Genomic DNA, 15885 nt, shown 5'->3' with positions numbered 1-15885 from the left:
GTCGTCCACAAGATGGCAGTATCCTTGGGTTAACCTGAGGCGGTCCCTTTGGGTGGGTGCCTGGAATGTCCTATCCCAAAGAGAGGATGATCACCTGTTTCTGTTATCATCTGAGCTCAAGATATTTGAACATCGGTATTGCAGCACTCTCTGAGGTTCGGAGACCGGATTGTGGCGAGATCATGGCGGGTGGTTATACCTACTATTGGTCTGGTCGCTCTGATGGTTACCATGCCCAAGGAGTTGGTGCAGCTGTATCAAAGAAGCTGATTCCACTGATAATTGAGGTAACACCGGTCAACGAGTGAATTATGAGACTTAGGATTCGTCATTCCTTGGGTGTCATTTCCCTGATCTCCATTTATGCTCCGACTGATCTCACCGTGAGGACGTATTCCATGCCACGCTGGAGTCTGTGGTTGATCAGTGCCCCAGGCGAGATACACTTCTCATCTTGGGGGATTTCAATGCATCGACTCAAAGTGATAGGGATGGTTATGAGACATGTGTTGGTCCCCATGGGTCTGGAACTGTGAACCTGAATAGCACTAAGTTCCTTGACTTTGCAAGAAGTCATGGACTTAGGGTGGCCGGTTCATGTTTTCAGCACCTACAGGCTCATCGCTGGACTTGGTATTCCAACGTTGGCCTTGTGGCAAAGGAGATTGACCATGTGCTCATTGATGGTCGCTAGAGGATGATCCATTACTGCAGGGTCTACCGGAGTGCTCAGTTACTCAATACTGACCAGCGGCTTCTTGTTGCAACTCTTAAGTTGCACCTTAAATCCAGGAGAATGGTACCATCCCAGCCGAGGATGGATGTTGGCAAGCTCAAGGATGAGAGGGAAGTTGAGGAGTTCGCGAACAAGCTCAGTGGAGATTTGTTGGGGGGGGGGGGTCTGGGTGCTTTGGGAGATCCTGAAGAGTTGTGGAGTGCCTTCAAGACCACTGTCCTTCATTTTGCTGGTGGATGTCTTGGAACTCACCGTATTTTTTTTCTGTTTTTTGTCTCTTTTGTCTCTCAAGGGACAATGGATACTATTGACCAGAGTCGCAGGGCCAGGCTGAATGGCAGAGCTGAGATGTTCAGGGAGTTGAGGCGTAAAACTGAGCTTGCGCTGAGGGTGGATAAGGAGGCCTATGTGCGTGAAATCTGTGAGGGCTAGAGCATCACTTGTGGTCAGGTGATTCTTGTCCTGCTTGTAAGGGAATTCACGCATCGTGTTCCTCTAAGTCCGTCCCTCGGTGGACTGCAGTTAGAGTGGAGGGTGGTAGGCTCTTTACAGGGGAATCCGAAGTGAAGGCCCGCGAGGCTGGTTACTTTGAGCAGCTGTAGAAAGCTGAACCACCAGCTGTGGAGTTGGACGTCAGGGGTGTTACAATCACTGTAGCTGACCCTCCAATCAACTGTGGTCCACCTTCGTTTGTGGAAACACAGGCTGCGGTGAACCGGTTGAAATGGGGTAAAGCTCCAGGGATCTGTGGCATCCATGCTGAACTTCTCAAGGCTTGGGAAAATGCTGTACTCGTGTTGTTGCATGCAGTTCTGTGCTCTGCTTGGAACACAGGCATCATCCCAACTGACTGGAAGAGGGGCCTTGTTGTCCCTCTCTGGAAAAGGAAGGGTGCTCACCAAGACTGCAACAACTACCGAGGGGTGATGCTGCTCTCAGTGCCGGGCAAGGTCTTTGCTCGGATAATTCTTGAAGGGGTTCGCCACCATCTGCTTGAGCACCAGCATCCAGAGCAGTCAGGCTTTCCACCAAAGAAGTCAACAATTGACTGTATCGTTGCTCTTTGGGTCCTCACTGAACGCAGACGAGAGCTTCGGCAGGGGCTGCTTGCAGACTATGTTGATCTCTGTAAAGCGTTTGATTCAGTGAATCGGGATGCCCTCTGGAGGATTCTTGGTCTTCGTGGGGTGCCACCAAAACTGATAGATCTGATGTCTTAACTCTACTCTGGGACTGAGAGTGCTGTGAAGTGTGGTGGTACCATCTCTGACTTATTTCCAGTTGTGATTGGAGTTCGTCAGGGATGTGTCCTGGCCCCCACACTTTTCAGCACTTGTATGGGCTGGATTTTAGGAAGGATGGCGGAGAGATCAAGCTGCGGTGCATCGTTTGGGAATGTCAAGATCTCGGACCTTGATTTTGCAGATGATGCAGTCATCTTTGCGGAGACTTTAGATATCCTTTTGGGGGCCCACGAGGTGCTGAATGAGGAGTCGGAGCCGCTGGGATTACGGGTTTCTAGGGTCAAAACTAAGATCCAGGCTTTCAGTGACATCTTGGATGCTGCTGTCCTGTCTGTGTCTGTTTGTGGTGAGGATGTTGAGTTCGTGGAGAGATTCACTTACTTTGGCAGTGATATTCATGTCTCTGCTGGCTGTGAGTCAGAGATCAATAGACGTCTGGGTCGGGCCTGGGGAGTCATGGATTCAATGGATCATGGGGTGTGGCGCTTCCGGTACCTGTGCGGGAGGACGAAAGTCCAAGTCTTCAGGTCCTTGGTACTTCCAGTCTTGCTCTATGGATGCGAGACTTGGATTCCGACCAAGGGTCTGAGACGGAGACTTAATTCCTTTGGTACCAGGTCACTTCGGAGAATCCTTGGCTATCGCTGGTCGGATTTTGTGTCCAACGAGCGGTTGCTGAGAGAGACTCGGATGAGATTTGTTCCCTGCATAGTCCGTGAGTGTCAGTTGCGGCTGTATGGACATGTGGCTCGTTTTCGTGACGCTGATCCTGCTCACCAGATTCTCTCAGCGAGGGAGTCTCATGAGTGGAGGAGGCCAGTGGGCCGACCACGTGCCTCGTGGTTGCAACAGGTTGACCATCATTTCAAGGAGATGGGGATGGGCCTGGCATCTGGCTGAGGGATGGCCAGACAGAGGCCCCTGGAGTACCGGCAGAAAGTGGACGCAGCGACACGCTGTTCTGGCACATGCTCCCAGACCTGACCTGACCCCCCAAAAAAATTGCTACCCCCCCTGCCCCCCCCAAAAAAATTGTTAGGGAATTTTTTTTTTTTTTTGCATTTCTACATGTTATTATTGTGCTTAAAGTAGACATGAGGGATTAATAAATATTTCTGATAAAGTTACTCTGCTGTCTCCTGTCATATGTTGGTTTCACTTTTAAAACAACACGAAGGGCACATCAATGTCTTCATTTCCATACGGCCATGACGCCCTATGGCCTTCAGGTTACGGTGCATTTGTTGCGGAGCATCGAGGTCGACAAGTTATAATATCAAGAGCAAGGCAGAAGTTATACCAGGAATTAGGGTTTGGTGGAGGAGGTGGAGGGTGTGCAACAAAATACGATGCAAATCAAATACAACATTAAGAAGAGGAAATTTAGAGAAGGTGGAAAGAGCTCTTTGAAAGATTACTAAATTTGTTAAATGACAGACAGGCATGGAAAACTGAGGGACATGTGAAGGAGGTTCAAGCGGAGAAGGTTAAAACGCACATGCCAAAATGAAGAGAGGGAAAGCCTGTGGACCACCTGAAGTTGCAGTCAAGTTTGTGAAAGCGCGAGGAACTGAGGGGGTTAAGTGGAAGGGAGAGTTGATTTGGAAAGTGTGGAGTGAGGAGAAGATACCTGATGATTGAAAAAATCCCAATTTTCAACCAGAAAGGGGAGATCTTAGACCGTGTTAATTCCAGAGGGATCAAATTGATGGAGCATGCCATGAACATACTGGATAGGATCTTTTGGAGCAAAGGATAGGTCCTAAGACTTCGGAAGATTGTGAAGATAGATGAGATGCAGAATGGATTCATGCAAGGAATGGGAACAGTGGATGCGATTTTTCATCACGAGACAGATTCAGGAAAAGATGCTGGAAGAAATTGAGAATCTGTACTGGAAATTCGTAGATATAGAGAAGGCATATGATAGAACTCCAAGAGTATTAGTCCTTTAGGAAAAAGGGTGTGCCAGAGCAGATTGTTAAGATCGTGAAGGAAATGTATGTGGGAGCCAACCCTATGATCAGCACAATGAATGGGGACTCACAATATTTTAGAGTGAAGGTTGGTCTCCATCATGATTCTGCACTAAATCTCTTACTTTTTGAAACTCATTGATGTGTTAAATGACAACATCAGAGATAGACAACAATCGGAGTTCCTGTTTTCAGACGACTTTGTCATAACATTAACAGCAGAGTCAAAGGAACAGCTGCAGAGAAGAGTGCTGGAATGGCAAGGGAGCTCAGAGAGGCAGGGGTTAAAAGTTAATGCAAGAAAGACAGAAGTAATAATGTGTGGTAAGACTGATATAGAGAGGGTCAAGATTGTAGATAAGGGGTGGACAGCTGACAAGTGGACAAATTCAAATACCTTGGCTCAGTGCAAAAGGAAGGTGGAGGTTGTGAATCAGAAATCCAGGATACAGTGAAGGTTGCATGGACAAAATGGAAGGCTGTTGGAGTCGTCTGCAATTGAAGGTTTAAATCTACAAGCCAGTGATTAGAATGGTTATAATGTATGGTGCAGAAACATGGGCTTTGAGAAAAAGGGAAGAGGAGTTACTGGAGAGGACAGAGATTAGAATGCTTCGGTGGATTATTTGAGTATCACTGAGAGAGTGGTTGTGGATTGAGGAGATACACAAGAGATCTGGAGTTGTATCATGGAAAAGATTAGAGAAACGAGGTTGTGGTGGTTTGGACATGTGATGAGGAAAAAGGATGAAGAACAAATCAAGAAAGCATGGAATGAGCCAATTAGAGGGAAAAGATGCAGAGGAAGACACAGATTAAGGTCAAGGGAGGTTATGCAAAGAGATTTGAGGGGTGTAGCATTGGCCTCCACCACTCACGATGCTCCCTCACTGAGAGATTCTGGTGAGCAGGATCAGCGTCAGGAAAACGAGCCACATGTCCATATAGCCACAGCTGATGCTCAGAGACGATGCAGGAAACAAATCTCATTTGAGTCTCTCTCAGCAAACGCTCGTTGGACGCAAAGTCCGAGCAGCAATGGGCAAGGATTATCCAAAGAGACCTGGTGCCAAATGACTTAAGTCTCCATCTCAGATCCCTGGGCAGAGTCCAAGTCTCACGTCCATAGAGCAAGAATGGAAGCACCAAGGAACTGAAGACTCAGCCTTTCGTCCTCCCACACAGCCACCGGGAGTGCCACACCCCATGATCCAGTGAATCCATGACTCCCCAGGCCCGACCGAGATGTCTGTTGACCTCTGGCTCACAGCCAGCAGAGACATGAATATCACTGCCAAGGGAAATGAATCTCTCCGTGACCTCAACATCCTAGCCACAAACAGGTACAGACGGGATAGCAGCAACCAAGATGTCATTGAAAGCCTGGATCTTTGTTTTGACCCAGGAAACTCGTAATCCCAGCGCGTCTCACTCCTCATTTAGAACCTTAAGGGCCCCCAAAAAGATATCCAGAATCTCAACAATCTGTGAAATCCGCAAGTCTTATCTGCGAAATTAAGGTCAGAGATCTTGACATTCCCAAACGATGCACAGCAGCTTGATCTCTCTGACATCCTCCCCAGAATCTAGTCCAGAAAAGTACTGAAAAGTGTTAGGGCAGTACACACCCCTGACGAACTCCAGTAACAACTAGAAATAAGTGAGAGATGGCACCACCACATCTCACAGCATTCTCAGTGCCAGAGTTTTGTTCAGACATCAGATTGATCAGTTTTGGTGGCGCCTCACGAAGACCAATAATCCTCCAGAGGGAATCCCGATTCACTGAATCAAACACTTTGTAAGCATCCACATGGACTGCAAGCAGCTCCTGCCGAAACTGCCATCTGCATTCTGTGAGGACCCAAAGAACAAGGATATGGTCAATCGTTGATCTTTTTAGTGTAAAGTCTGACTGCTCTGGACGCTGGTGATCAAGCAGATGGTGGCAAACCCTCTCCAGAATTATCCCAGCACAGACCTTGCCTGGCACTGAGAGAGCATCACCCCTCGGTAGTTGCAGTCTTGGCGATCACCCTTCCATTTCCAGAGATGGACAACAAGGCCCCTCTTCCAGTCAGTTGGGGGTGATGCCTGTGTTCCAGGCAGAGCACAGAACTGCATGCAATGACACGAGTACAGCATTTCCACCAGCGTTGAGAAGTTCAGCATGGATGCCACAAATCCCAGGAGCTTGACCCCATTTCAAGCGGTTCACCGCAGCCTGTGTTTCCACAAACGAAGGTGGACCACAGTTGATTGGAGGGTCAGCAATAGAGGTCGGAACACCTCTGACACCCAACTCGATAGCTGGTGGATCAGCCTGGTAGACCCACTCAAAGTCACTGGCCAGCAGGCCTTCACTTCGGACTCATCTGTCAAGAGCCAACCACCCCCTGCTCTAACTGCAGTACACCGAGGGATGGGCTTGAATGAACGCAATGCGCGAATTCCCTTGTAAGCAGGATGAGAATCACTTGACCACAGGTGATGCTCTACCCCCTCACAGAATACTCGTACATCGGCCTCCTTGTCCACCCTTAAGGCCCTGTCACACCTTGACGTTTTAGCCAGCGTATACCGACGTCTGAAAAATTTGCCGAACCAAGCTGGCACATGTCGAATACGTCATGGGTAAGTTTTGGATACGTTAAGAGCACGCTGGTATACGTCAAAGTACGCTCACATACGTCGTCGTACGCTAGCATATGTCGACAAATTTTCAGCATGTTGAAAATTTCTCGACGTTCTCGATGTATGACACACGTTCCGCATACGCTGGCATAAGCTGTCGGCATGCTACGCGATCGTTGACACACGTCGACACACGTTACTTGAAAGTTACTCATCAGTCGAAACACGTCGAGGTAATGTTTAGCATACCCGAAACTTAATTTTTTACCGATGAGTAAGGTGCTTTGAACCTATGAGTAACGTGCTTTGAACCCATGTGTGACGTATCTCCAACGCACATTGACGTATGTAGACGTATTTGATTGACGTCTTCCAGACCACCACAGAACTTACTGAACGTGTTTCTAACTTACAGCTACCATATAATGGCGTATTGGCAGCGTTGCGGGGAATTGGTATATAAAAATGGGCTTCACAGGATAACCCGTCAGTGTTCCAGACTCCTTGGTATTTTTATTTTTTTTAATTTTATTTTTTACGTTGAAGTGTTGATGTTTTTTTCATGTTTTTGGCGAAATCATAACGAGTTGGACAAATGCAAAATGTCTTACTCGTGTACACAGAACGTTTCGATAACTTATAGATCACTTATCACGAATGCTTCGCGTGTTGTCGGCGTTCAGAACGTATGCCCAACGATAGCCTAACGTATGCATAGCATTCGGCAAAGTATCGTCGACGATCACGTGGCATAGGCTATTCAGAGACGCTCAACGATTCAAATCGCTGTCGCTCGACTATTTAAAATGGACGCTGGCGCTCGAACATTTTAATCATAACCAAGCAAGACATCGAACTATCAACATCATTGTCATGCCAAGGAAAACTTCAAAGAATACTGGCAAGAAGTCTCCTGGCCGTGTCCCTGGACGCAGACCAAGGAGGATCTATCATTACCAAAACCCTCCCCACCATGGAGACATTCTGACGGAGAGGATGCCAGCTCCAACGCCTCTCGGACACCGTCGGGGGCATCGATAGCTGCGTGCGAGGCCTCAGCCTCCTATCAGCCAACCCTTGCGAAGAAGAGGGCCAAGAAGACACAGTCATGTCTCGATTTCAAAGAGGAACAGCTCATGTGCGATTTCCTTCGCGACAACCCATGCATCTGGGACATCAAGAAGACGGACTACCGGAGGGTGGACAAGAAGGCAAAGCTCTGGGAGGATCAAGGCAAGGCCATGGCGAAGCCTGTCGAGCATCTTCAAGGGTGGTTCAAGTCCCTTCAAGACACCCACACCCATCTGGACAAGAACAAGAGCGATGACGGCGCCCCGGAGATGACAGAGAGGGAGCAGTGGGTGAAGGCAAACTTCGGCTACCTCAAGACTGTGGTCCGCCATCGTGCTGAGCCCGTCAAAAGTGTAAGTGCAAACACATATTAATATCAAGACTAATATTTATTTATTTTAGCTTGACTGTACTACAGATCTCTCAGCAAATTAATCATTGATTACTACAAATCATTGAATTTGCCTCTTATTTTTGCCTTGTAATTTACTCATCAATTGCCATAATTGCAGGTAAAGGAAACCATTGCAGCACACAGCGGGGACCTCGAGGCTGCCGAGGCTTCCTGTGTGGCGCTCATGGTTTGTGAGGACAGCACGCCCTTCCCTGTCCCATATTCATCCGCACAGGGCAAGGGGAAGCATGGCCACGATGATGACCAGTTGCTGCAGTCACTCGAGAAGAGGGTGCACGAGTCTGGGGAGCTCTTCAAAGTTCTCCCAAAGCCTCAGCCCATCACAGCCGGCGTAGCCTTCGCCAACTGCATGTGTGACATCCTGCTCAGCCTGTCCATCGCAGGCTCCGGATCGCAAGGTCACGCTTCACCCCAATCCTCAGTGAGCTATTGGACTATGACAGTGATGAGGAAGAACCTCCCACAGTCCACACCATCCCTGCTCCTGCTTCGGTGCGAACATGTATGGCACCAGCTACGCACCAGCCACCTCGCCAAATGTTCAGGCACCACCTGCGTCATCCTGGGGCTCACAGACAACTGTGCATGTGGACCCTCACATGCAGCAGCCACAGTGCCAGTCGATGATGCCTCCTCCCCCTCAACATGGGTTGCAGCCAACCTCCGCCTCTGCTGTTATAGGCTCGGCTGAGCAGGTACCGATCCAGAGCCCAAGCGCCTTTGACACCAGCAGTCAAAGTCTCTTCAACATCTCTTGGTTCTCAGGAATGCTCAACCTGTCCAGCGATCCTATTTCTGCAAGCACCCTGTGTGGGTAGCTGAAGACACCTCCACCACAGAGAAGAACTACGTACAGTGACAGCTTGGTTGTGTACTTCTCCACATTTGCAGAGACATTGTTTTGGCCATGTTTGTGGCATTTTTTTTATCGACCTTTGACCAGTGTTTTGTTCCATTATTTTTCAGAGCACTGAATCCAAGCTGAGCGAACTCGATGTTTGTTGATGTTATTTTTTTAAATATTTAATTCATAAACAACAACAAGCCGTAAGGCGACATGGCTGCTCGCTCCAGATGGAAAGCTGGCCGACACGACGACCCAATATTCATGTACTTGCTATCAATCAATTTAGCACAATAAATATGATTATCACAGCCCTCTTCGTTTGCACCGAGAAACCCGCCTTGCGAAATTTCAGGCATATGGCAGGCCTGGTCATCAAATTTATGTGGCAAGCGACTTCAAATGGCCTTATCGGGCCAAAACGTATGGTATGCGTTTTGGTGGGGGTGGCTTGGAGTTAGGGAGAGACTAGACCTGGGGGTCAGGGTGTTTTAGCAACGCGCCTCACCAAACAGGGAGCCCTCCCTTTGGGGGCAGAGCTAAAATACCCTCACGGAACTGTTTCACGCCATATTCGCGGCCGTGATAATCACATGTATCTATGTTGTTGTTGTTGTTGTTGTTGTTGTTGTTGTTGTTGTTGTTGTTGTTGTTGTTGTTGTTGTTGTTGTTGTTGTTGTTGTTGTTGTTGTTGTTGTAGACGAAACCTTCATATTCGGACTCAGCTCTTTTATATACACGATCCGGATCTCCTTAAATACTAAACACTTGTACACATCCTCCCATTGAGGGTGCCTTTTGAGAGCGTCTATCATGAACTTTTAAATATATTCGGACATTTGTTTTCAAGTTTCGAAAACGTCACGTTACTATTTAAAGATTATTCCATGTAATGGATTGTCATTCCGTAAATGCATTATTTATTTCTTAAATACACTATATTTTCCGTAAATCCGTAAATACAGTATGACAGGTCTCGCGATTGGCTTGATCTAGTCACGTGACGAAATATTGTAAGCTTTTGTTGTTGTTGTTTTATTTTATTATTTTTTTTTTAGATGAGAAAACCTTTTGGACGCTGTTCTTGGACACATTTGTCCTTTTTTAATATGATGCTGTAACACATTCTCCTTGTGCACACAAAAAAAAAACAGGTCCCTCGGAGGTCCAGTTTCGGACGTATTGTTTTTTTTGGTGCAGTCCACAATAAGGGTGCTCTGAGAGCAGCCAATAAATTATGGCCTCATCCTTTGTAATAAATCAATGAAACGATGTTCATTTCAAGAGCAATGTTACTGCCTCTGAGGTCCTTTATTGCCTGAACAATGCAGTAATACAAATATCTAAATCATCCTATCTTGCCACGGAACTGCGCCAGCAGGGGAGTTAACCCAGTGCTTGAGGAGATTCCTCTGTTTCTTTCCTTCCTGGGAGGCAGTGTTGTTGCCAGAAGCTGTCTGTGTATCCTCCAAGTGATGTCCCTCTCGCCAAGCTCCTGGAACAAGGTCGCGTTTCTCATTCTCTGCCCGGTCAAGCTGCTGGTTCTGTAGTCCTGGGAACCTGGGGTTTGAATTTTGTTTGATTTACTTGTAAAGCGCACCTATAATAAAAATATATATTCTAATGCGCTGTACAATAAAAAGTAACATAATGATACATATAACATTCAAGGTAAAGCATATATTTTTGATAAGCACAGGCTAAAAGTTAAATTGCATTGTATACTGTATAATATATGCTTTGTAAACATGAATTACCTGGTCATCATGAGGTTGTGCAGGATCACGCATGCTTTGACAATGAGCTTGATAGTGGAGGGTGATGCTGCATGGGACTTTGCAGAACCTGGAATCTGTGAGCCAGGATGCCGAATGCATTTTCTACTCCCCTCCTTGCTCGGCTAAGCCTGTAGTTGAAGATGCGTTGCTCATTCGTCATTCCCCGGAGGCTGTATGGCTTCATCATAGTTGGTTGTAAGGCAAAGGCATCGTCACCGACGAAGAAGTAAGGTACGTCCTGGTTGTCGTTTGGAAGAGGCTCAGGGTGAGGGAAACCAAGGGTACCGTCTTCAGTGCATACCTTCAGCTCAGAGTCATTGAATATCTGCGCATCTGATGCTGATCCAGTACCGCCAACATCTGCCAAAATGATTTTGCAGTCAGCATCCACAAGCGCTATCAGAATGAAAGAGTAGAATCCTTTATAGTTGAAGTATTGGGACCTACTCTTTAGAGGACAGTGGCAGGCCACGTGCTTCCCGTCAAGTGCCCCACATGTATGGGGAAAGTTCAATCTTTGGAAGAACTTGTCACCAATGGCGCGCCAACCATCAGGAGTACTTGGGCAAACCAGCACCTCATCCACGTACTCGTCAATAATGGCTTGACAGACTTGTCTGACCACTAGGGACTGGGTGTTATGAGGGACCCTCCATCCGAACTTCATGGAGGCATGCTTGTTGCCAGAGGCAAGGTGATGCAAAGTCAGTGCCAGCCTCATGCCAGGCTCAAGCGGATCCCTGTAGAAGGAGTACTGCTTGGTTATCCTTGGACTCACTCTGTCTAGCAGCTCGTCGAACATCGCTGGGGGCATACGCAGAAAGTTGGTGAAGGCTGCTTCATCCTCGTTCTGGAGTTCCACCATGAGCTGGTCATATATGCCAAACTGCCGTTGCCTCCCGATCAATGGTCTCACCCAGTTCCTTGTCTTCCGTTCAGCTCTTCTTCTCCTGGCTCTATTGGCACACAACTGGTACAGTGTCAAATCGATGAGGTCTTGTTGGTGTTGGAGGGCAGCGAGTAGGTATTGTCGTCTCAGCCTTGCCGGATCCTCCATGTCTCCCATCACATGGACATGTACTCACCACGGAGTCTGAAACACTGACGGGTTCCTCCTGTGTGAACCCTATATTAATATACCAATTCCCATAAACGCTGTCAATACGCCATTATCCGGGAGCTGTAAGTGAGAAACACGTTCAGCAAGTTCTGTGGTCGTCCGGAAGACGTCAAATACGTCTACATACGTCAAGGTGCATTGCAGATACGTTACCCATCGGTTCAAAGCAGGTTATTCATAGGTTAGAAATAAGTTTCGGATACGCTAGACCAATGGTTCTCAACCTGAGGGGTGGCGAGATTGTTTTTGGGGGTCGCGGGAAGGTTGTCAAAACAAATAAACAAACAAATATATTGTTTCGAATTTGGTAATTCGATTGCACACAACATTGAGGTTCCTTCATTCAGTTATGCCGATAAGTGCTTGTTCCCTCGATAGCTCACCTTCCATTGTTTAATTTGTTAGAAATTGATTGGATGCGCTGTGATTAAATGTGATAGTTATGGAGCGATCCCAACACAATGGAGATGCCCCTCTCCCTCTTCTGCGAAGAGGAAGAAGATCCCTCTTCATTTTTATTTCTTTTTTAATTTTTTTTGGGGGGGTCGCGGCTACAAAATGTTGAGAACCACGAAGCGAGACATTACCTCGACGTGCTTCGACTTATGAGTAACTTAAGAGTAACGTGTGGTCGAAGTGTGTCAACGATCGTAACGTGCCGACAACTTATGCCAGCGTATGCGGAACGTGTGAGTCATACGCTGGCAAACGTCGGAAAATTTCAAGCATGGGAAATTTGTCTAACAGCTCGGCGAACTCCGACGTATGCCAGCGCACTACGACGTATGCCAGCGTACTACGACGTATGCCAGCGTGCTACGACGTATGTCAGCGTGCTCTTAACCTATACAAACTTACCCATAATGTATACAACGTGTGCCAGCGTTTTAGCCCAATTTTGCATCTGTCAGGCATACACTGGCTAAATCGTCAAGGTGTGACAGGGCCTTAAGTGCACGTACAGTTTATGCCTTAGCTCTCTCAACAGCTCAGCTCTGCCATTCAGCCTGGACCTGCGACTCTGGTCAATGGTATCCAATGTCCCTTGAGAAACAAAATTCTTCTTCGCCCTATGGTGAATTCCAAGACATTTACCGGCAACATCAAGGAGGGTGGTCTTGAAGGCACTCCGCAACTCTTCAGGACCCCTCAAAGCACCCAGACCCCCAAATCTCCATTCAGCTTGTTCACAAACTCCTCAGCAATCCTATCATCCTTGAGCTTGCCAACATCCAGCCAAGGCTGGGATGGTACCATTCTCCTGGATTTACGCTGCAATTTCAGAGTTGATACAACAAGCCGTGGTCGTTATTGAAGAACTGAGCACTCCGGTAGACCTTGCAGTTCTGGATCATCCTCCAGCAATCATCAACGAGCACATGGTCAATCTCCTTTGCCACACCACCAGCGTTGGAATCCCAAGTCCAGCGATGAGCCTGTGGATGCTGAAACTATGAATCAGCCACCCTCAGTGCATGACTTCTTGCAAAGTCAAGGAACTTCATGCTCTTCTGATTTACAGTTCCAGAACCATGTTGGGACCAACACATGTCTCATCGCCATCCCTATTAATTCCCCAAGACATTGAAATCCCCCAAGACAAGAAGAGTATCTCGCCTGGGGCACTGATCAACGACATATTTGAGCGTGGCACAGAATGCGTCCTTCACGGTGAGTTCACTCGCCCGAATTGGAGCACATACAGAGACCTGGGAAACGACACCCAAGGAGTGACAAATCCTTCGTCTCATAATACGCTCGTTGTCCGGTGTTACTTCAAGTATCACTGGAGTCAACTTATTGGACACAGTTGCAGGAACTCCTTGGGCATGGTAACCATCAGAGCGACCAAACCAACAGGAGGTGTAACCACCAACCATGAACTCTCCACAATACGGTCTCTGAACTTCAGAGAGTGCTGCAATACCGTTGTTCAAACGCTTGAGATCAGACGATAATGGAGACAGGTGATCATCCTCTCTTTGGGATAAGACATTCCAGGCACCCATCCAAATGGACCGCCTCAGGTTAACCCAAGGAGCCTGCCGTCTGGTGGACGACATCTCAGCACCACCACGACACACATTCGTGCATTCTGACCTGGGAAGGTTACCCCGTGGTTTCCCTCCTATCATCAAATAATGGGGGTCCCGAAGGATTTGACCCAATCGCGTCATCTGGCGAGCTTCCTTCAAGTCTTTCCACAGATTCCCAATGGGATTCAATTCTGGGTTTTGGTTGTATGCTTTCAGAATCTCAGAGTGCATTTGTGTCACAATAACGTATTCTCTTGGTTTTTTTCACTTTCTCTGGAAGGGAGGCGGTCATGTACAGGAAGGGGGAAAGGGCTTGGTCGTGCACCAGAGGGTGGATGTTGGTGTACATGAATGGGGTTGGGTGTTACCAGAGAGAGGGAGTGGGGGTGGTATATTCCGGAGGGAAGTGGGGGAGGAGGGGGGGTACAAAATGATGGGAGAGGTTGGGTGTACTGCATAGCTGAGGGTAGGTACACCAGGGGTGGGTGGGGTTAGGTTTGTCTGAAGCGAGTGGAAGTGTGGTGTATTTGGGAAGGGAGTGGTGTGTACCAGAAGTGGTTATTCAGACTGGTTCTTGGCTCTTTATTCAGGCTGGTATTTGACTCTCAGGCAGGTATTTGGCTCTTTATTCAGGCTGCTATTTGGCTCTCATGCTGGTACATCAGATGGGGTTAACTCAGTCTGTCATCCTTCCGTGGTTGGCGAAATGAGGACCAGTACACTGGTTTTCGGGGCATCCCATCAGCGGCAGAGTCGCACTCTCAGCCAATGGAGGATGAGGACGACACACCTCCACGTGCATCACTCTGGCCCAGCCCGCCAGACTCCTCCGCCATGTCACGTCACATGCACAAAAAGGACAAACTCCGAACAGGTGAGGGGGACATTGGCAGGTTTGTCGATCTTGAAGAATTACAATGAAAACCAGAGTAACAATAAAAGCATTAAATGCACGTTTCAATCATAATCTGAGTTCGCATCACAAGGGACAAAGGGGAGTGCAGCTTGGTCTCTGAACATTTCATTGATTGGAGTATTGTTTGTATCCGACTCCGGCGGCCATCTTTGTGAAACGTGACGAATCACGTCGAAATCGCTTTGTTCTCTTCCCTGGCGGCATGGAAAGCGGTTGATACGGAACGAGTCGCCTGGCAAGCGATAGCAAGCCGCTGGAGCCCTGCGGTTTTCGTGTGTGGTGACACGATGCCGGTGATGAAAGCTGCGACACTGAAGTGATGTTTCACAGTAAAGTGACACGACACCTGTTGAGCAACATTTAAAACATGTGAAACGTGTTTCCACAACCTTTCCGTCCATCATTGGCCCGGTGTAGGTATTGCTGCACAAAACGGCATTTTCACAGAGCATTCCGTGTGAGATTCGTTCAAAACAACGAGATCCGCTTTTCCAGTGACTCGAGTTGAGCTAACCAAGATGGCGGCCCGGCGGCGACACGTCACACGGGTTGTGCTTCTTCGATGTCTTTTCCAATTCAGTGAAAACGAATCGTGAGAAGAAGTAAACTGCTCCGATACTCTATTCTGCAGTTGTACATTTATATTCGCGTCCATCCAAATCACATCGACTGTACCTTGGTAACTGTTGCTTGGTAACCGTTGCGCGTGCTTGATGGGCCTCAGGCTTCTGACGTTGAAGTTCGTTGGAAGGAAACTGGTGTTTAATTTATATTAATTTTATTTTTATCTTCCCGGATGTTCCATGGATTATTTAATCGAAAGGATAATTACCGAAGGATAAATGAGATAATTTAAATCCTTTCCGAAAATAAGAATTCATTGAGTTAAGGTGTGACGTCACCACAATCAAGGAATTAAAATGTATTAATTATGGACAAGTAATTAGTTAAAAATATGTGGGAACCTCACCGAAGTTTCACCGTGGGGAGTGTGTGAGCTAATGAATTGCGACTGGACACTCCACATGGACAAGACCGATGCTTCATCATGTTCGGCAGCCTAACCAGGGGGCGGGGATCGAACCCCTCACAGGACCAGGTCCGTTTCACCAGAC

The 15885-nt window shown here is 47.6% G+C and overlaps 1 protein-coding gene and 1 long non-coding RNA gene across 2 annotated transcripts; one reads left to right on the top strand and one right to left on the bottom strand.

Annotated features, from left to right (window-relative positions):
* Positions 1-7330: 7330 nt before the first annotated feature.
* On the top strand, positions 7331-8894 carry LOC147013039 (uncharacterized). The gene is made up of 3 exons (XM_085853469.1): positions 7331-8014; positions 8174-8497; positions 8682-8894. Exons 1-3 carry the CDS (start codon positions 7727-7729, stop codon positions 8892-8894), a joined length of 825 nt encoding a protein of 274 aa, XP_085709595.1. The 5' UTR covers positions 7331-7726.
* Positions 8895-10194: 1300 nt separating this feature from the next.
* Positions 10195-15514, bottom strand: LOC147013038 (uncharacterized). The gene is made up of 2 exons (XR_015050967.1): positions 15446-15514; positions 10195-10480 (listed from the first exon to the last, which is right to left on the bottom strand). It is a non-coding gene; the product is annotated as an uncharacterized LOC147013038 (long non-coding RNA).
* Positions 15515-15885: the final 371 nt, after the last annotated feature.

This window comes from Eptatretus burgeri, chromosome 14, assembly GCF_056783735.1.
Source record: "Eptatretus burgeri isolate ZD-2024b chromosome 14, Ebu_testis_v1, whole genome shotgun sequence".
Lineage (NCBI taxonomy): Eukaryota > Metazoa > Chordata > Myxini > Myxiniformes > Myxinidae > Eptatretus > Eptatretus burgeri.
This window is presented reverse-complemented; position numbering and strand designations above follow the sequence as displayed.